General features: G+C 37.1%; 3 protein-coding genes across 4 annotated transcripts in view; 2 read left to right on the top strand and 1 right to left on the bottom strand.

Moving 5' to 3' along the window:
- Snw1 (SNW domain containing 1) overlaps nucleotides 1–14818 on the top strand; it is a 31734-nt gene extending 16916 nt beyond the window's left edge. Inside the window, exons 4-14 of the mRNA XM_010645588.3 lie at nucleotides 489–584; nucleotides 675–781; nucleotides 1489–1593; nucleotides 2430–2499; nucleotides 3127–3192; nucleotides 3755–3871; nucleotides 4838–4979; nucleotides 9296–9392; nucleotides 11243–11360; nucleotides 13995–14158; nucleotides 14237–14818. Coding sequence (XP_010643890.1) covers nucleotides 489–584; nucleotides 675–781; nucleotides 1489–1593; nucleotides 2430–2499; nucleotides 3127–3192; nucleotides 3755–3871; nucleotides 4838–4979; nucleotides 9296–9392; nucleotides 11243–11360; nucleotides 13995–14158; nucleotides 14237–14432 — 1278 coding nt within the window. The 3' untranslated portion in view covers nucleotides 14433–14818. The remainder of the gene's footprint in view (nucleotides 1–488; nucleotides 585–674; nucleotides 782–1488; nucleotides 1594–2429; nucleotides 2500–3126; nucleotides 3193–3754; nucleotides 3872–4837; nucleotides 4980–9295; nucleotides 9393–11242; nucleotides 11361–13994; nucleotides 14159–14236) is intronic.
- A 76-nt stretch (nucleotides 14819–14894) lies between these two features.
- On the bottom strand, nucleotides 14895–20217 carry Slirp (SRA stem-loop interacting RNA binding protein). The gene is made up of 4 exons (XM_010645585.2): nucleotides 19968–20217; nucleotides 17542–17600; nucleotides 15710–15817; nucleotides 14895–15018 (listed from the first exon to the last, which is right to left on the bottom strand). The coding sequence occupies exons 1-4, from the start codon at nucleotides 20077–20079 to the stop codon at nucleotides 14956–14958; spliced, it is 342 nt and encodes a 113-aa protein (XP_010643887.1). The 5' UTR covers nucleotides 20080–20217; the 3' UTR covers nucleotides 14895–14955.
- Nucleotides 20170–21960, top strand: part of Alkbh1 (alkB homolog 1, histone H2A dioxygenase) — a 24220-nt gene continuing 22429 nt past the window's right edge. For both annotated transcript variants that reach the window (XM_010645587.3, XM_010645586.3), the window contains exon 1: nucleotides 20170–20368. In XM_010645587.3, coding sequence (XP_010643889.1) covers nucleotides 20186–20368 — 183 coding nt within the window. In that variant the 5' untranslated portion in view covers nucleotides 20170–20185. The remainder of the gene's footprint in view (nucleotides 20369–21960) is intronic.

Below are 21960 nucleotides of genomic sequence, written 5' to 3'. Positions count from 1 at the left end.
CTGAGTAGAATTGATGCCAAAAAAGAAAAACATTTTAAATAAAGATGAGGTCAATGAAATTTTCTAGGCCCAGTAAAATTGAAAATTATTTGATAACCTGACTTAAATTCTGATGAGATTTTAATCCAAAATAATGGCACTAAAGGCAGTTTATATCATCTTTAATTTCAAGTCCTAGTTTACCTCAAACATAGAGATCACTGATGCATAAGATTTTATTGGCACAATTTATTTGAATACTGACTTGATTAAAAGATCTGAAATAACTTAAATGTGGGGTGGGTAAAGAAAAATTATTTATAGCCAGGACAGCAATTTGTGTATATATTTTAAGCTTCTTTGGTTTTAAAAGCTAAAAGTCAAAACTGAGTGTCCTAAATTTATATATATATACTAAGAGGCCATGTAGACATCTAAAATGACTTAATGAGGTTGCTTTTTTTTCATTCTCTGCCTTTCTTAAGCCTGCTTGTGTTTGAACATTTTAGGTCATTTACAGTAAATACACTGACCTGGTTCCAAAAGAGGTTATGAATGCAGATGATCCAGATCTGCAGAGACCTGATGAAGAAGCTATTAAGGAGGTAACTGGAAATTGACATAATATTATTTTAGACAACTTTTTATGTTCTTATTAACTTCCAAATCACTCAATGCAATATGTCTTATTTCAGATAACAGAAAAGACAAGGGTAGCCTTGGAGAAATCAGTATCACAGAAGGTTGCTGCAGCCATGCCAGTTCGAGCAGCTGATAAACTGGCCCCTGCTCAGTATATCCGGTATGAATCATGCCTGAAGGTCTTAGTTTCATTTCAGACTTGACTTGGGTTGAGGATTCTGGTATTCTTTCATGGTCCTAGTTAGTCACAATTATAAATGCGTTATTGTGAATAATGACTTGAAGCCTGTTGACAATCTTTGTTGATGATTGAAAGTATATTATATATAGTTTTCTATTTATATTTAATAGGCATCCTTATAATACTTACAAATTTTGAAGAGTTTTACTCAACCCTTTGGGTGGGCATCATTTATATATAGATACTAAAGGAAAACTCAGAGCTTATAGTACTTCCGCCAGTATTCTTTCTGTGTTTCACAACCTGTGCTTAATCCAAAACTGCTAATTCTAAGTTGCCTGATGCAGTTGTTTTGCGTATTTTTCCTCAAATGCAGATTTAGAAAATAAGTGTGCTTTCTTAGTCCTCTTCTCTGTGAAAATGAACAGTTGCCCCTTCCATGCTGGTAAATGGATGAGGATGAATTATTTGCAGACTAACCACTCTAGTCTAGTTCTCTAGTTTGCATTTTACTTGTTATCATAATTTGTTAGTTCTCTTGCCTCTGTGCTGACTGCACTGCCTAAATATTTTATGATTTTATATTAATAGTTTGTAAAAAGAATTGAAAATATGGTTTTCAAAAGGAAAATACCTGCTAACAGCTTGAACTGCCTACAGCTTTAGTTTTTATCTGCTTTCTTCAGATACACACCTTCCCAACAAGGAGTGGCTTTCAACTCTGGAGCCAAACAGAGGGTTATTCGAATGGTAGAAATGCAGAAAGATCCAATGGAACCTCCAAGGTTCAAGTAAGTAGTTGGCTTCATGAGAATGAACTCCTTTTTTAAAACAAGATATTAAAGGGGAAAAGTATCCCAGATGTCCATCACCATGTGAGTGGATAAACAAACTTTGGTACATTGGTACATGGAATAATAGTGAGCAGCAAAAGGATTTAACTACTAATATCATAGATGGATCTCAGAATAATTAAGCTGCATGAAAGAAGCCAGGCAAAAACAGTAAATATGGTACAATTCCATGTATGTAAAATTCCAGAAAATGAAAACTAATGTAAAGTAGTAAAAGGTAGGGCCAGGGATTTAGCTCAGTGGTTCTGCCTCCTTCCTTGCAAGCACAAGGACCCAAGTTCGATTCCCAGTATCAAAACAAAACCAAATTAATAAAAAGCAGATCAGTGGTTGTCTGTGAGGGATGAAAGAAGGAAGAAGGGAGAAGAGAGGGACAAAAGGAATAGGCAAGGGATATGCAGAAACTCCTGTGTGTATGTTCACAGTTATATTCACTATTTTGATTGTGATGATCCTTTAATGGATATCTATTTGTGTCAAAATTTAATCAAAGTATGCACTAAGTGTAGTTAATTGTATATCGAGTATCTCAATAAACTGCAAGTGTATTGCTCTGTGCAGTGATACCATGGCAATGGGATAATGAAGACAGGATTTGTATATTTTATTAATTATTGAACCCAAATGATAGGTGTATGATGGATGTTCATTACACAATCTCTATTTTTATCTGTTTGAAGCTTTACAAAACAAAAAAAAAGGAGAGACTTGAGATATAATAAATCAAACGGGATGTATATCATTCTCTGATTATACTTCCATTTTTCATTCAGGATTAATAAGAAAATTCCACGGGGACCACCTTCTCCTCCTGCACCTGTCATGCATTCTCCTAGTCGGAAGGTACTCCTTGCTATAGCCCAAAATCTTTTTTAAAATTTGATAATTTTTATAAATAACCTTACTGTGCTTACAGGCACTACATATCATGACACTGATTACAGTATTCTTGTCCTAATTGTTTCTCAATACCAAATAGGAACACAGTCAAGACTACAAAGGAAAGTTTCTAGAATACTTATGGGAATGTGTGTAAAATATTAGCTATTAGTTTTATTAGTGACTCAGACTCTGCTTTTATCAGAATGAGCAAGATCTGTTTCACATGAAGGATGCCATAGGTATAGGAAATGCAAACATGGGTTTATTAGATCTCTGATTGGTGTTCTGAGTAGTTTTAATTCTCAAGAAAAATGTTCATCTGAAAGAAGTCTAGAAAAACATTAGCTAATATTTATAAAAATGTCAACTGTAACTTCGAGTCTTTTCCATTTTTTCATTTTTATCCCTAGAATCCATAGTATGGAACATATATAGTGCTGCAGAAACAAATGAAATTTTAGACTTTGAGAAAGTGTGTCTGATTGTCATTGTGCACAGAGCCATCTTTGAGTTGAAAAAATTGTACTTGGTTTTTTAACTAGGCTCTATAAATCTAAAACTGTCCCCTCTACTCTTTTCTCAATTCAGATGACTGTAAAGGAACAACAAGAATGGAAGATTCCTCCTTGTATTTCCAACTGGAAAAATGCAAAGGTAATTAAGTTGTCATAAAATTAGTCTTTTAGTATTATAGTATACTAGAAAACACAGGAAAGAGTCAAAGACTGAATAACTTTAATTGAAACCTTAGCTGAATGTTTTCAAAATAGAGTGCTAGGAGCTAAGGGTGTAGCTCAGTATCTGCCTAGAGCACATGTCTAGTATTCATGAGGCCCTGCCTCTGGGTTTGATTCTTGGCACCACTACCAAAAATAAGAATAATAATAATTTATGTATCATACTGTCTGAGCTTAAATTCTAATTCACACACTTATTAAGTATTTAACCTTAAGGACATTATCCAAACTCTCTACCTGATTGTCTTCATCTATGAGATGGAAACAATAATGTTACCAGTTTTATAGAGTTCTTGTTACTATTAAGTAAGATCATAGATGGGAAATACTTAATCTGCCATACAAAATACTCTGATTTGCATAATTTTGAAGGAAGATGTAAGAACTATGAGAGCTAGTCAAAATGTACATATTTTGATTAAAATTTAAATAATTGTTTTTTTTCTGCTGCTGCTGTTTTCTCATTGCTCTCACCTTAGGGTTATACAATTCCATTAGACAAACGTCTAGCTGCTGATGGAAGAGGACTTCAGACAGTACACATAAATGAAAATTTTGCCAAACTGGCTGAAGCTCTCTACATTGCTGATCGGAAGGTTGGTCTTTTATAATTCGTTTAATGTTCTAGTAATCTGTAAACTCATTCATATTTACCTAATGTACTGTTAATTTAGCTATATTACTGAGTATTCAGCGAGACTCTAACCTGTGATATTTGTCAAAGATAATAGGTGTTAATTGCCACTGTGTATATTATCCCAGCCTTTGTATAACTTATACATACTCCTTCACCCACCATGGTGATCCATTTCCCTCATAACTTGCCAAAGTAATAGTTCCCTAAACTGATCCAATTTTATGAAGATTGGTAGGTGCTATTCTGCATTTTGTAATGGCTCCCCACTTTAGGTGATGTCCCCTCTGAGGCACTTGCAGGGAAGAATAAGTAAATATCCTGATTAATCAGGTCCTACATAAATGGAATCATTGATACTGACTATATTAAATATTATGGTGTTAGTATGTAACCTTTAAGTTTGCATGGCATGACATGTTTAGAATGTAGAAGAGTATATCTCCTATATCATAGTGAGTACACTTATAAAAATTATCTCTCAGGTGCAAGCAAAGGTATTATCTTGAATTGGAGTCTTGTTTAGTTATTTTTTTCCTTTAGACAGGGTCCTATGTTCCAGACTGGTCTCAAATTCCTGAGCTTAAAGTTTCCTGGCTTAGCTCTCCAAATGATGGGACTATAGGCACACAGAACTGCACTCATCTAATTTTTTATTTTTAGATTCCTTATAAGAAAGCATTAGTGATACTTACTTGGAAGCTTGATTGGGGTCCCTATAGTTTCAACCTTTAAAATATTCTCCAGAGTGAAAAAGATAACCTTGCAAAGTATTCTCAGGAGGGTATTTTATCATTTTGATCAACAATAACAAATACGAATTCTTGTTAGTTGCTCTTACAAGCCAGACTTCAGTCAGGAGTTTAGATGATAGGTATAAATATTTATCCTGTGATAGTGTCCCACTAACATCTGACTTGAATAACAGGCTCGTGAAGCTGTGGAAATGCGTGCCCAAGTGGAGAGGAAGATGGCTCAAAAAGAAAAGGAGAAACATGAAGAGAAACTTAGGGAAATGGCTCAAAAAGCCAGGGAGAGGAGAGCTGGTATCAAAACCCATGTGGAAAAAGGTATGGCATTGACATTGTGGAATTTATTTTGAACAATATGTATCTAATTTTAGAAAAATCTGTTTTGTATTTTCTTTGCTAACTGCACACAAAAGTAGTTAAGTACATATAAAAACTTTTAAACTAAGCTGAAACAACAGAAAATAAAAGGTAGACCTCTAATATGGGGCTATCCTATAAATTTTTAAAAGTTCTGAGCACTACCATACACAGTTGGTCCTATATATCCCTAGGACCCATATCCTTTAACAACCAACTATAGATTCAAAATATTTGGAAAAATGTGTCTATATCCAAAACATTCAGATTTTTTTTCCCTATCATTATTCCTTAACCAGGATAGTATATCAGATAATTAACAGCATTTACATTGTATTGGGTATTGTAAATAATATAGGGATTAAAAGTACATATACAGCATGCTTGTGTGTAAGTTATATGCAAATATTACTCCATTTTATATAAAGAACTTGAGCATGCATGGATTCAGATATCCATGTTTAGAGGTGTATAGAACCAGTCCCCACTGAATAACAAAGGGTAACTAACTACACTTTAAAAATCATGTCATTCAAATCAGCTTGATTTTGCTGGCCTTAACTGACTATATAGCCCAGTTTGGCCTTGAAGTTGAAGTCTCCTGCGAGCTGGTATTATAGGTTTGTGCCACCACGCCTGGCTGTTTCTTTCTTTTTTTTTGTTTGTTTGTTGTTTGTTTAGTTGTCTTGAAATTTAAAAAGGAAAATGAAATCTTTAATTGATTTGAGTAAGTCAGCTTCCCTTTATGGTAGAGTAATTCAGTGTTTTTCAGTCCTACAGGTTAATGTATTTTCTAATCATTGAAACTGCCAATATTTTTGGCTTTACTCAGGGGTATATGTTGATGAATTAATTTATTTAGAGTGGAACAATTTTTCTTTTTTTCAGTACCAAGAATCAAACTCAGGACCTTACATTTTTTGCCAGGCAGATGCAGCACCACTGAGCTAAATCCCGAGACCCTTGAGTTGTAGTTTTTATTCAAGAAAATTTAAGAGGATGTTTTTGTTTCATAAAACCTAGGCTGGTAAAATTACCATTCTTTTGTCCATTTAGCTCATTTGAAGTACTTGTCATGTGCAGATTGTTTGATTAGTTGGATGGTTTTAAAATGGGTCTTGAACTTGCAGTGTTTCTGACTCAGCCTCCCTAGTAATAGCCTTCTAGTAGTAAAGGCCCAGTCTACTGCCCCAAACTTAAAGTTCTTTTCTAGACAAAATTTCCTGCTAGGTTAGGAGTGGGATGGGATACAGCAGGCAACTTCCAGTGAGTACAGACAAAATGCTGTTACATAGCATTGTGGAAAGTAATATTTACTATAGAGAAAAATAAAACGGAAAGGAGGCATAAAAGTGTCAGAAGAAGGTAATTAGAATAGGCCTCACTTCTGAGCTTACTGAGCGTAAAAACTTGAAAGTAAGCCACATGGGACTCTGGCAGAAGTACATTGTAGATTGAAAGATAAGTCAGTACAGAGTTCCTGAGTTGAGAATATTCCTGCTGTGCTCAAGGAAGTGCAGGAAGACCAGTATGGCTAGATTGTAATGAAGGAGGAGAGGTCCATATTTGTCAGAGTAGTTAGGATAGGTGAGAAGAATACTGGCTTCCATTTCATATGTGGTCCTTTAGTCATTATCAGAACACAGCTTTTACTTTAAGTGTCAAGGAAAACAAAGGATTTTGAATAGTGACATTTATACTTTATTCTAGTATAATTGACAAATTAAGACTATTTAAGTTGTACTACAATATAAGGGTTGGTTTTGGGTTTTTTGGATTTTTGAAACGGTCTCACTATGTAGTTGAGACTGACCTGGAACTCACTGTGTAGCCCAGGCTGGTCCTCCTGCCTCAACCTCCCGAGTGCTGGGATCACAGGCATGCACCACCAAGCCCAGCTTGTTTTTTTTTTTTTTTGCTTTGTGACAAAGTCTTGCTGTGTTGTCCAGGCTGGCCTCAAACTCTTTAATTTCTTTTTCTCCCCCCCCCATTGAATTTATTGGTACATTTTAGGTATACAGTACAGTTACATTCATTATTGGGATCTTGTACCTTTACATGACAGGTCTTGGTTCTCATTTTTTCTCTCCTTGTCCCTGCCCTCCCTTCACCCCTCCTCCCCTTCCCCTTTACTCAAACTCTTTAATTTCAAGAAACCCACCCACTTCGGCTTCCCAAGTAGCTAGGACTGTAGGTGAAGTTTGTGGTATGCCCAGTTTAAATTGTATATGTGTTTTGTGGGAGGTTTGGTTTTGTTTTGGTATTAGATATTAAACCCAAGACCTTATCACCTTACTGCATTCTCAGCCCTTTTTTTAAAATTTTGAGACATGGTCTGTCTAAGTTTCTAAGTTGCCCAGACTGGGTTGAACTTGTTATCCTTTTGTCTCAGCTTCCCAGAAAGCTAGGATTAAGGCATGTGCCTTGATTGTGGCGGTTTTTGTTTTGCATTGTGGTGCTGAGGATATGTGAAACAAACACTGTACCATTGAGCTATGCCCCCAGCCCAGAGTGATGCTCAAATATCCTTTTATAAATGTTTATACTATGCCAAGCTGATTAACATAACAGTCACTGCATATAGTCACTTTTAAGCTTTTTGGTGAGAATAATTAAGATTTCTCCACAAATTTTATTTCTATACTGTAGTGTTGTGAACTGTAGTCACCATACATTACATTGTATATTCAGAACTTTTCTTGCATCAGTAAAACTTTGTACCATTTAACCAGCATTTACCCTAACATACATTTTTAAAGTATTAGTGGGGTTTCTATGTTAAAAGCAGAAAGCTGTGGAATGGACATGGGCAGAAGCAGGGAAAGTATTGTAAACCTGTTGTAAACCTGATGAGAGATGATAACAAGAGGTAGTGGAAATGTGGTCAGATGTTGGATGTATTTTGGAAGTAAACAAAATCTATTTAAGGATTAGGTAGGGGTGTGAGAAAAGTAGGAGTTGAGGATGACGTCCAGAATTTTGACCCAAGCAATTGGGAAGGATTAAATTATCGTTTACTAATATTGAGAACACTGCACAGCAAACAAGTTTGGGAGGGAAAGATTAGAAATTTACTTAAGGTTAGGGTGGAGGTGTTAAGCAAACAGTAGGTTATAAAGTCAAGAGTTCAACTATACAGAAGTAACCAAGGCTGTAATTAGTGATCTAGCTCGTGAATCACATATAAATTACATAAAGAGGCAAGATGTAATACCTACCTGTTGCATATCCAGCCACTAAAGCTATTTAGAAGTGAAACTTGTTAGGCTACACATGTAGCTCATGGTTAGTGTTTACCTGTTACGTACAAGGCCTTGGGTTCCATCATCACACATTAAAAAGTAAAATAAAATAAAAAGTGCTATGTCTGATTGCCAGATACTAGTAAAAGCTATTATTCACTGAATACTTAATATGGTAGGCACAATTCAGTATTTCACATTACCTCATATTATCACTACTATCAACTTTATTCAGTGGCACTGTTATTATCGTCACTGCTTTACGGAGGAAAAAACTAAGAGTCAGAATGGGTAGGTGCCCTGCACAAAGTCACACTGCTAATTTACCATGGAAGAGCAGGATTTGAATCCAGCTATAAAGTTCATTAACTACACTGCATCCCCACAGACCGATGAGGGTAGAAAAAAATGAAGATAGACATAAATAAGGTTGAGATCAAGCTTCATCCAGCCCCTATAGACCAAAAGCAAAAGATTCTTTATTCAGTAGAATCTCTTGAAATGCAAAGGGAAACTTAGGCATACTTCTTTTTTCTTGACATTATGAAAATTTTCAAAAAAAAATGGAAAGCATTTTACAGTGAACACTCATTATTCCGCATTTAGATTTTAGTTAATTTTTTGAAACAGTTAACATCCCTAAATTTGCTCCTCACATATCTATCCACTTTGTATCCATCTATCATTCCAACTTACTACTTTGATACATTTCAAAGTTATATTGAACATAGCTGTACTACTCAGCTGCACACATGATTCTAGAATCCACATTTAAAAATTAAACCAATACTATGTATTGGATTTAAATTGATTGCAGATAAAGTTTAAAAGGCTGAATATGGCTACAAAGAAGTATGTGGAATTGGGGTGCGTACCAGGGATCAAATCAGGTCCTTGTGCTTGTGAGGCAGGCATTGGAACCATTGAGCTAAATCCCCAGCCCTGAAATTTTCTGTCCTAAAGAATATTCTCTTGTTCAAAATGTGAATGGGAAATACAGTGATGAAAACCCAATTTTCAACTGTGTCCACACAGAGGATGGGGAGGCACGAGAGAGAGATGAAATCCGACATGATAGACGAAAAGAGAGACAGCATGACCGGAATCTTTCCAGGGCAGCTCCTGATAAGAGGTAAATGCTATAAATTCAAATCATGAAGAGTGGCCTTTTGGTATCTTTTAGAGCAAAGTTTTAGTCTACTAAGATCAGGTTTGCTTTTTCTGTCTTTCCTTTTTAGTATGATAACTTAATAAATCACCCTTCATTTTCTTTTACTTAACTACTTTGTCTTACCAGAATTTACTGTCCCTAGGAATAATCTTTTCTTCACTTACATTGTAGGGTCAGATAAAATTGAGAAAGATGGAGCTATAGAATAGGTCATTCAGATCATATTTGTGAAAAGGAAGTAATGAATGTGACTGTTTTGATCTATTCTTTTCCTACTTCAAATAGTGAGACAAATTGAATTTGTGTCTGTGTCACAAGATGGGAAATAAGCTGTCATGTTGCCTTTATTGACACCCTTTCATGTTTATGTATACCCAGAGTACTATGCTCAGTACAATGAAGGAAAAGAGCAGGTTTTGAAAGAAGTAAAACTCAGTTCCTTCACATGATCAGCTTAATTTATAATTTAGAAAGACAAAGCTATCATATAAAATACATTGGAAAAATTTACAAGGCACTCTTAATAAGTACAAAATGGTGTAAGACAAACTAAAAACATGTATGAGGACATAATGTAGGTATCGGAGTCGTTTGTGATTTACTCAAGTATGAGGTCTACAATTGCTAAAAACTTGAAATGCTAAATACAAAGTTGGAATTCTCAGTCAATGTTAAATGTAAATGTAAAATATTTTCTTTCCAAATGCAGTTTTCTTATGCTCTGATTATGTTAGGAGCTGACACAATATATTTTTCAAGTCATATCTTAAATGGCATATTTCGTTTTACTGGAGAAGCAGAGAATCTGAATTCAGAGTTGTGGGTAAATCAGTAATGTAGAAGAAAGAGGAATGAAGCATGAAATTTTCAATTAATAATGTTGTAGGTTGGAACTTCCTAAACTTTAAAAATCAGAAACTATACAGATATGCTGGATCCTTAAAAACCAGTAAAGTGGCTGTGAGGATTGGTAACACAAAAGTTTTAAACTTCTGATTGGAAGAAATCAGGTTGTCTATAGAAATCATTTTAAAACCTGAATTTCTAGTAAAATAAGTAATGACAGTTACCATGGTTTCATTGGGATCTGGAATACATACATATCAAAAGAGCAAAATTAAATTAATCTGAGAGTCAAAATTCTCATAGAATCCAGTCATTGACATGTTTTCTTCAAAGTTAAACGCAGTTATTGAAATTTAAATAATGCATAATGTTTCATCCCCTTCCCCAGCCCACTGAATTCTCTCATAACAGCAAATAAAGACTATAGCAATTTTGTATCTTAGCATAATTGTAAGGAAATGGCATATATTAAAGAATTTTGTGGGCCAGTCTTTTGACTGTTCCTCCCCCCCACCACCACCGGTACTGGGGATCAGGACCTCACACTTGCTAGGCAGGCTCTATGCTGCTGAGCTAAATCCCTGGCCCTTGGCTGTTCTTTTGAGCTAGTGAAGTCCCTAATGTGGAATTCTATCTCTTCTAATCATGGATCTTCTTTTAATCATCTTAGTTTTAAATTTTTATTAGTACATATTGAAGTACCTAATGATTACATTCCTCATGGGGAGTTGGTACATGGACATACCTCTTTTCACTTTCCCTTGCCTCCTGTCCCTCCCCTAAATCATGTATCTGAAATGCCATAAGGGCTGTCAACCTGATTATGCATTATCTAGGAATACATGATCACAAGACATGAAATGACATACTCATTTCCTTTGCTTCTGAGATTAGTTGTATTTAAATTGAATATACTCAGTTTGTCTGCAAAGAGTGTTCAGCTAATGATAACATATTTCAAATAGGTCAAAACTGCAGAGAAATGAAAATCGAGATATCAGTGAAGTCATTGCTCTTGGTGTACCCAATCCTCGGACTTCAAATGAAGTTCAGTATGACCAAAGGCTCTTCAACCAATCTAAGGTAAAGGAGTCGGGAAACAGCCCAGTTTGTGTCTTGATATGAATATCTAGCCTCAGATAAAAGAAAATTTACGTATCTTAGATGGGTATGCTAGTATGATGGCAGGGGAATAAAATGGAAGTTCTATGTTGTTATTTAAAAGACAAAATGAAACACTTCTAATTATAACATTTTATAACTGGCTGTAATTTGAAGTACTACTAAAGAATAAAAGAAGGCAGGTGATAAAACTGGGTTCTGGTAGGTCTATCTTTTGTTTCTGAAATATAGCCTACCAAAAATAACTACTCTAGATCATTTTGGTGGTAGTCATCTTTTTTTTAACTACTGGAGATTGAATCCAGAGTCTTTGTACTGAGTTACATCCCCATCTCTTTTTATTTTTTACTTTTTATTTATTTATTTATGTATTTTTTTCTACTTTGAGACAGGGTCTTTCTAAATTTTCCAGGATGGGCTAGAACTTGGGATCCTCTTGCCTCAGATTCCCAGGATGCTAATATTACAGGCATGTACCACCATACCTGGCTGGATTTTTTTTTTTAATGTCACAGAGACATGTCAACTTGTAATCTTTTTAAAATTAAGCTTTAAAAGTAAAATACCAGCCTGATTGTCAGAAAATCTGATTTCTAGTACCAGTTGTCATTAACCAACTAGGACACATGATTTTAATAAACCTAGTGTTGTTTATTATGTATAAGACGGTAGATCAAAAGTGGATCCACTTTTGCCTTTAAGAAACCATACATATATAAAGTCAGGGTGGGCCGGGGATTTAGCTCAGTGGCACCGTGCCTGCCTTGTAGGCACAAGGTCCTGAGTTCAATCCCCAGTACCAAAAAAAAAAAGCATAAGGAATATAGAAGTGTCAATTCTACTGGGATAGAAGGGGAAAGTTAATTACAACTTGGAGGTTTTGGGAAAATTTGAAAGTTTAATTTTAATATTCTTTTCTAAGAAATTTATTGAGTACTTTTTAGTCTTAGTGCGGTTCTAAATCTTGTATTATCTTAACCCTTAAAAAATAAAACCTATGTAGTCATAATTCATGATCTCTTTATGGAGAAGGAAATTGAGATGCAGATTTATTTAGTAACTGATGGAATTAAGATTCAAATTGAATGTCTTGATTCCAGTGGCAGTTTATCAGCCTGAAAAAAAATCAAGTTAGGGCTGAAAATTCCATGTAAGTAAATATTTTCAACTGTTAAAAGCTTAAAGCATTTAAGTCTTCATCACTTTGCTGTTGCTGAGACAAATTACCCAACACCCAAAACTTATAAGAAAGGTTTATTTTGGCACATGGTTTTAGTCCATGGTCAGCTGGCTCCAAGACAGAAAAAACAAGATGGCAGAGGGATGTTGTGGAAGAAAAAATGCTCAACCTGTGGCAGCCAGAAGTAGAGAAAAGAGCCAGGGAGGGAGATAATACTCTGCTAGGTCTGCGCCCCCAGTGACTGCTCTGTAACCAGGCCTCATCTCCATGATAGCAAGACAGCTATGAATTTATTAGTGGACTAATCCACTAATGAGTATAGTGCCCTCTGTGATCCAATCAGTCATCTTCCACGTGAGATGTATTAGTTACTTTCTCATAGCTGAGGCTCAATACCTGGCACCCACAACTCTTAAGTAGGAAAAGTTTATTTCTACTCAGTTTGTAGAGATTTCAGTCCATAGTAAACTGGCTCCAAGGCAAGATGTTATAGCAGAGAGGCATAGCAAAGGAGAATTGCTCATGGTGTGGCAGGTAGGAATTAGAGCAATTAAAAGGAGGGACAAGATAAGCCCTTCCAGGCCATGCCCCCAGTAACCCACCTCCTCTTAGTACCAGTGAGTTAATCCATTGATGAGTATCTCACCCCCATGGATCCAGTCAACTCTCAGAAGCTTCACCTATGAGCACATGAGGCTTCGAAGGAACAACTAGATATAAACTGTTACAGGAGGCTTTTGCTGGACATTTTAGATCTAAATCATAAATGAAAATTTATTTAAGGTTTTCATCGTGAGCCTTATTGCCTTGTGCTGTAACAATGATATTCTGATAGTTAAGAGCTGTAACTTTATTTTGGTGTAAATGGAATCAGAAGTTTTAACCATTCTTGGATCTTCTTGCCACTATGTCCATAAAAAGTGAAATTGGCAAGCCAGGCGTGGTTGCACACATCTGTAATCCCAGCACTCGGGAGGCTGAGACAGGATCCGCTGTGAATTCGAGACCTGCCTGGGCTACATAGTGAGACCCTGTCTCAAAACAACAACAAAAACTTGAAATTGTCAGGCTGGGGATTTAGCTCAGTGGCCCTGTACCTGCATGGCAAGTACAAGGTCCTGGGTTCGATCCCCAGTGCCAAAAAAAAATTTTTTTGAAATTGTCAAGTACCTGCTTGTAAGAGAGCCCTCGATTTTAATGATTACTTTGTTAAAGTACTCCAACCTATTAATGAATACCTTATTAATCCGAATTTAGCAATATGAACCTTATGTACACTGGATAAATGACATTCTTATAATTTGAAGTTCAGATATTTGAAAATACTATGAGCAAGTGCATATTCTCAAGAGGAAATCAGCTTCACCTTTCAATAATCTATATTTTTTTATTTCATGTCATTCATTTTTCCCCAGGGTATGGACAGTGGATTTGCAGGTGGAGAAGATGAAATTTATAATGTTTATGATCAAGCCTGGAGAGGTGGTAAAGATATGGCCCAGAGTATTTATAGGCCCAGTAAAAATCTGGACAAGGACATGTATGGTGATGACCTAGAAGCCAGAATAAAGACCAACAGGTACCATGGTAGACAGTTCAGTTTTAGTTTTTACACCAATAAAACAGAACTATTTCATAGTCCTTTCTCTTGTTCTAGATTTGTTCCTGATAAGGAATTTTCTGGTTCTGACCGTAAGAGAGGTCGAGAAGGACCTGTTCAGTTCGAAGAAGATCCTTTTGGTTTGGACAAATTTTTGGAAGAAGCCAAACAGCATGGTGGCTCTAAAAGACCTTCAGATAGCAGCCGCCCCAAGGAACATGAGCATGAAGGCAAGAAGAGGAGGAAAGAGTAAATCCAGCTGTCTTCAAAGTGAATGAACTATTATTCATAACCCTAATGATGCAAGTCATGGGGGAACTCTTTGAAAATGGTCAGGAAAAAACCAAATCTGGGTGCTAGATCCCAGCACTACTTTTTATTACAGGAGACGGGGGGGGGGCGTTGAAAATTCTACTTTGAATTAGTTTTTCTAAGAGTGGGTTGTGTTTGTGTTTCTCCCACCTTTTTGGCACCTAGAGAACATACTACCCCACACAGAGTTGAGACCACTTTTCATGTGACACAAATAGAGGTAATATTTTGTGAAAGAACAACTGCTTATAATTAAAAGCCCAACCACAATGAGTAGGAGGATATTTACATATTGGAACTGTGCTATCAAATGAATTTTGCCCCTGTTCTGTTTTGTTTTGTTTTTTGGAGTGGGGAAAGTCTTGCTTACTGCAACTATTTGTTTCAAATAAAAAATTTAGACAAAATTCTCTTTTGTGTTTTTGTGTTTATTTAATTAATGGGTAGTAAACATCCCAGAAATCTTAATCTTCATCAGATGTTTGATCCCCTTGCAAAAGTTTTGATCTTTGAACTTGAACGTGGACCTAAATAAAGTAAATAAATAAGCAAGCAGTATAAGAAAAGGCAATGTTTCCAAAAATATTAAAATCAGTATTTTATAAGAATGCTTTTTTTTTTTTTAAGAGATTCAGCACCAGTGACTCAAGCAGTTATTAAGAATCCCTTGAACTTTGATTAAAAGTTCTAAGTCAATTTAGAACAAGATAATGTAAGTGGGAAAGCTAAGATTTCAACCCATTTGCCTGACTTGGAAGGACACTCTTTCCCATGTTCTGTGTAACATGTACATCACTAACCATCAAAGGGACTTCTAGTTGGAGGTGTAGGTCAGTGGTAAAGCACATATTTAACATGCATGAAGCCTGGAGTTCAATCCACAGCACCAAAAATAGAGGGGTTTCCTGTACTTTCCTCCTCAGGCCTTTTAGAACCTGTTACTCTACCACCACCAAATTTTTCTTTTGGAGACAGGGTCTCACTTTAGGCTGGCCTTGAATTTATTTTTTTGCCCAACCTGGCCTCAAATAGTGGTTCTCTTGCCTCAGCCTCCAAAGTGCTGGGATTACAGGCATGTGATGCCTGGTTTCTACCACCATCAATCTTTAATAAGCATTAAAGAAGCTTGTCAGGCATAAATTTCCCAAGGTTCATGTCATTCCATTAATTCTATTTGGTACATGGCAAGCTCGTGATAAAATGTGGAAACAGACTTACTTTTACTCCATCGATTACATGATTTTCATGTTGCAGTGCATTCTGAAGCTCTTCTTCTGAAGAAAAGTAAATCCAACCCATACCTGTATGAAAGCCAGTCTCCTTATCCTAAAAATAAAAAATGTAAGTTTCCATAAGCTTCAAATCAAACTACCAACTTTTTCACTTAATAAAATCATACTGCAGACATTAATAAATGTCAGTAACCTTTGCTTAAAGTATATATTTACCCTCCTAGTTTACCAAGGCTAAATCCCAGTGTTAACAGCTTTTCCAGTGCCATTGGACAAGTAAGATAATGGGTAGTGAGCTCTCTTATTCTAGATGCAATCCACGCTAATAGTAATAAGGGATAAATTATAATCACTGATAATTCTAACTCCTGGGAACTAGAAAAGCAAGACCCCAAACCTAGTTAAATCTGGTCATTTCTGAGACCAATTAATGTCATCACCACCCTTACCTTTATCATTACATGTTCCCAATGAAAAGTGGGAAAGATACTCACCTTACATAATTCCAAACATATGGTTAAACATTTGGTACTTGTGCAGAGTGCTTATCACTCAATCTGTGACACACAAAAAGAGATTCTAGTGTGCTTGAAGATATCCTGCCTGACCCTACAGCCCTCCAATAAAAAACATACTGAGGTAGATGCCTATTCAATGAAGATGACCACTAGGTCCTCATAAGTCTCATTACAAAGTAATACTTTATTGGGGCTGGGGATTTAGCTCAGTGGTTCCGCCACCTGCATTGAAAGTGCAAGGACCTGAGTTTGATCCCTGGTAGCAGAAAAAAAAAAAACAAAAAACTAAAACCAAAGTAATACTTTACAAAAACACCGTGTTTTAGATACTGCTCATAGTTCAGACTTCAAAGTTTACTTTGAGTATTAACCTAGAACATAGGAAGTTTCTGATGATACACCAATGATCCACCACCCTATCTGATAAATACCTCCATGTAACCATTCTGCAAGTAAAGGTATTATAAAAGATGTTTGTGGTAATATTTACATAATACAGCCACAAGTGATGGTGCATGCCTGTAATCTCAGCAGTCAGGAGGCTGAGGCAGGGAGATTCCTCTGAGCTCAAGAATAGCCTGAACTACACAGTGACACTGTCTCAAAAAAATTTTTTTCCATAATATATTCCTGAGCCAGGGACTTAGCTCAGCGGTTCGGTGTCCTGCCTTGCAAGCACAAGAACCCAAGTTCAATCCCCGGTACGAAAAAAAAAAAAAAAAATAGCATAATATATTCCTAAGACTAGAGTCAGAATTTCCAATTTGAGTAAATTAACTTGAAATTAATGTTTTTTTAATTACCTTTTTAGTTTTACCAACGATCAAAGCTTCATTTAAGATCCTTTCAGGTCCTAAATTACTTCATTTTTACTTTTACACGGCAACCAAGAAAAAAATCTTATTTTTAGAACTTTTAAAAAATATTCTCCAAAAAATTTAGTTTTTGCTGCCTGTGGTGGTGTAACCCCATAATCCTAGCACTTGGAAAACTGAGGCAAGATGATCACCTTGAGTTCAAGGCCAGCTGAAACTACATAGTGAGACCTTACATCCCCCCACAAAAAAAGATTTTTTTATGTTTTAACTAGTATTGTTGATAATTTTATTAATAAAGACTTGAACAGCTTCATTAGATAATAACATGCTGATATGCTTTGATTTTTTAAAAATTCAAGAATTAGAGGGTAACAATTTTTTGTAATGGAAATCAAACCTAGAACCTTACACATGCTAGGCAAGTGCTCTTATCACTGAGCTACACCAGCAGTCCTCAACAGTTTTTTAAAAATAATACTCACAAAAGGAAGAATGCACTTTCGTATATGGCCAAACTGAACAAAGTGTTCTCTCAGCTCATCTGTAGGAGGAGAGACAACATATTAAAGGAGTTACTATATTTCATTTTCTCCAACCTCCATTACAAATAGCAACTAAAAAGGGTCCCAGCATCCCCAAATTTCCTATAGACAGAAATTACTTTGCATTCCCTTAACTTTAAGATTCAGCAAGCAGCCACAGGAGTGACTATGTTACTGTAATACATCACACTTGGTAGGGATGAGGACACAGGCAGATGAACTGCTGCTCTGGCTGCAGTCTCCATACTCAGCAATTATGGAGTGTTTTCATTATACTAGGTACCGTACTCCAGGTGTGTACATTAAAACCCTTGTAAGTAGATCATACAGAAGTTAAATAAGTATGACCTAATTTGTTGTCAGCCAATAGATTTCCAAATAAAACCTCAACTTTCTAGTCCTTCCTAAGTTTATACTGAGTTAAACGCTCTAAAGTGTGTTGATTTAATCCCACCTTACCCTCCATCCTTATTTCACTGCCAGCCCAGTTACTCTCCAGGACAGCAAATTGAATTTTCTGTATCCTGTCCTGTCCTGTCCTGTGGAATCCCATCTTTGCACATGTTGTTCTCTTCCTTTTGTGTGTCAGTACCCCTATCTCCTTCTACCTAAATTCTAACTAGCAAAATACATCCACTGAGTATTCTTTTATTGGGCTTCTATAATAGACAATGTACTATCCCTGTGAGATCTCTTTACAATTATATACCATAAAAGAGAATACAGTATGTAATATTAAAGGTTAAAAAATTACATGATCTCTTCTGAACTATAACTGATATTTGTTGGTTTACATTTTATATTACCTGTCTGTGTCTCCTAGTTCATGTAAACTTCATTCTAAAGTACCTATATATGTTTATAACTTTCCTTAGTCCCACCCACCTCTATACTATAAGCTGCACAGAAACTACTACATTTACAGTGTGTGTTACACAATAAGGTTTCAATATTGGATGAGTGAATAAGTAGATCGCTCATACTCGCTCTCTCATCATGGTGCTACCACAGGTCCAAAGCAACAAGGCCAAGCAACTATGGCCTGAAACATCTAAAACCTTGAGTTAAAACAGGTGCTGATCTTTACCTGAATATTGCTGAAACATGAACATGGATTTTTACATTGTAGTAAGTAAATTTTAAAAATCTTAACTCAAGGGGAGGGAGGAGAGGGTGAAGGGAGAGTGGGGACAAGGGGAAAAGATGAACCAAGACCTGGCATGTAAAGGTACAAGATCCCAGTAATGAATGTAACTGTACTGTCTACCTAGAATGTACCAATAAATTCAATTTTTTTAAAAAATCTTAACTCAAAATTCCAAATGACAAAAATCAAAGTTGCTAAAAAATTACAGAATTACTCCAACACTATCTCCAAACTAGGCCATGAGCATTCATTTTAGTGACCACGAAAATAATTCTCATTCATTGAGTGCTCACACTCTAGCACAAATCTAAAAAATGTATATATAAACTCATCTAATACTCTCCTTAGTCTTAAAAGGTAGGTAAGGATTATCGACTCCATTTTTTAGATGAGTAAACTGAGGCACAGTCGTGAGCCCCTTACCCATACTAGCTTGTTACTAGGGTTATACAACTATTAAATAGCTGAGGTGCTATTCTAACCCAGGAAATCTGCCTTCGGAGTCCACTTCTCACCACGTACAACCTCAATGCAGTTGCTTGACAGGACCTCACAAGATTTTCAAATTCCAACACATTTCAACTTTTTACCTTGCTTTCTCTCGTCCAGCTCTGCCTAAATTCTAAACACATATTCACCAACTCTAAAAACTCTGGAAATCATTCTTGGCTTTCTGTCATACTGTATCATTAGCTCCTCAAGCCATCACGAAAAGCCGTGGGTCAGAAGATCTGACCCCTCTATTTTTAACGCTTCCCTAGTTCCTATTTTCATCTAGAGCAGGTGAAGAGACGTTCGAATCCAGGGCCTGATACATGATAGGCAACCCGCTCTACCACTATACTACATCCCTAGCGGGTCCTTAGCCTTGAACTAAATGAAATTACCTTTTATGTCGTCATCACGTCTACAATCTCGCCACCTTGACTCTGAACTCCACACTGCAGCCCCTTATAAATCGTAAATCTCAAAATTCGCAACTAATAAACCTTTCCACCAAATCACTCTGAATTGTAGGAGACCGTGAATTCGTGACCTAAAAGCTCAGGGGCATTCCTAAACAGTTTCTTACAAACAAAATTCCCCTGCCCTGGCTTGCTAAAGAGCAAGTTCGGCCTTCCAATCCGGCCACCACATTCATAAACTATCTGCAGAAGTCCGGGGTTTTGCCTATGCCTTGGACCTAAGAATTCCGCCCGTCTCCATCTCCATCACTCACTGTGTCCTGCAGTCCAAGGAATTTTCCTGACAAAAGCAACCCGCGGAGTGACCTTCGCACGCAGCGCCGAGGCACCCCTCGCTACAGCACCCCTAGCTACGGAGGCTGCCATCTTTAGACTGAAAATTCCTCCAAGACCCAGAGTCGTGACCCCGGAAGAACTTGCCAGAGCACACGCAGAGGAATCTGCTTCCGGGTCAGAGCATTCAGCCCGCGAGATGGGGAAGATGGCTGCAGCTGTGAGTCCTGTGGCCATATTGGCTACAGAACCCGGGGAAGACGCCTTTCGGAAACTTTTCCGTTTCTACCGGCAAAGCCGGCCTGGGACAGCAGACCTAGGAGGGGTCATCGACTTCTCGGCGGCCCACGGAGGCCGCAGCACGGGTCCTGGGGCCCAAAAGGTACGGAAAGAGGAGCGGCGCGCGCCTCTTGATCTGCTAGATTACCTATGTCGGAGAGGCTTCCTCTCTTCCAGAGATCCCCTTCCTACTTGGGCGCGGATTCGAACTGCTCACGAGCCGTCACACTTCGGTGATAAAGCGCTGTGCTCCAGGTTTCTTCACACTGCCATTCCCCGCCTCAGTCCAAAGAGCCCGGGAATTTAGTGGTTTATTCTTCCCTTTAACTACATGTTTTAGCTCTACTTTGTTTTGTGCAAAACCCTATAGAACGTCTTTGTAGCTGTTGTTAGAATTCTGCAGTTAAAAAAAAAAAAAACAACCTTTAATCCCAGAACTGAGAGGGATCCTATATTCTTAGTTCCATTTGTGCAAAAAAACTAGTCCCAGACGTCTCTTCACCTATTTCAAGAAGTCATTGAAAGATTCTGAGATAATCTCCCCAAGTTGAAAATAAATGTCAAAGGGGTGTATATAACATACCAATGCCGTTACTTATTTCTCTGTTTTCCCCTGAAAATTTAGAAAGGGAACACGATGGGGGAAAGGTGTCACAGGGCACACCGCAACTGAACTGCAGTTATATTTCTTTACAACTGCTTTTAACAGTGAGGACATGCAGTTCTTTAATAGGCCTTTCATGTCCACAGATGTCTAAATGAGGCATTCTTCCCAAGCAATAGATTGTAATGCTGTGGTATCTCTGTACTTGTCTAGAACTCAGCTTGTCTGCAACTTCATTTGGTGTTTTTTGTTTTTGTTGTTTTGTTTTGTTTTTTGAGACAGGCTTGCTATGTAGTTCAGGCTGGTCTTGTACTCACAGTGTAGCCCAGGTTGACCTCAACTTCCCCAAATGCTGCGATTATAGGCCTGCACCTCCACACCCAGCTGCAACTTCAATTGAACATAAAAAGTATGCCTTATAAGACTGCACCCTTGCTGGGCATGGTGGCACACGCCTATAATCCTAGCACGAGGGAGGCTGAAGCAGGAGGATCGCTGTGAGTTCAGAGACCAGCCTGGGCTACATACACAGTTCCAGGCATCTCAAGCCACCCCACCCCCCAACAGCATCCTTGGCTGAAAGTGCTTCAGAACCTCACTGAGCTGCATATATGTATATTTTACCATTGTGCATAATTTTAGAATGTAAGCCACCTGAGAATGGGACACGGAGTCCAGCATAGTACCCAAAACTGTCAGCACTCACAAAAATAGTGTGTTGAGTATGAAAGCTTTGGTGTTTAGTTCCCCACCTCAAAGCAGGTTAAAAGTAGCAAGTTAGAGAAGTTCATATCACAACCCAGTTGATTAAAGAAGTGGGGAAATGAGGGCTAACAGCCTGGCAAGGGAGAAAGCAGAAAAACTCTTAGAAGTTGAGTGGTTTGGTTCAGTTTAGCATATGATAGAATAGATTCAAACATACCAGCTCATAGGTATTGATAAATTATAATCAGTGTTAATTAGGGCCTGTTTAAGAAAATCATGAAAAAATGTTTTGTCAACCCCAGAATACCTGGAAATTTCAGAGGATCAAGACTTAGACAATTTCACTAGTCATTCTCTTATAAACACTGGTTATATACCAGTCACTG

This window comes from Fukomys damarensis, unplaced genomic scaffold (genome assembly GCF_012274545.1).
Source record: "Fukomys damarensis isolate Sample0158 unplaced genomic scaffold, DMR_v1.0_HiC HiC_scaffold_21, whole genome shotgun sequence".
Lineage (NCBI taxonomy): Eukaryota > Metazoa > Chordata > Mammalia > Rodentia > Bathyergidae > Fukomys > Fukomys damarensis.
The sequence above is the reverse complement of the archived record's forward strand: the minus strand, read 5'-3'. Positions and strand labels throughout refer to the sequence as shown.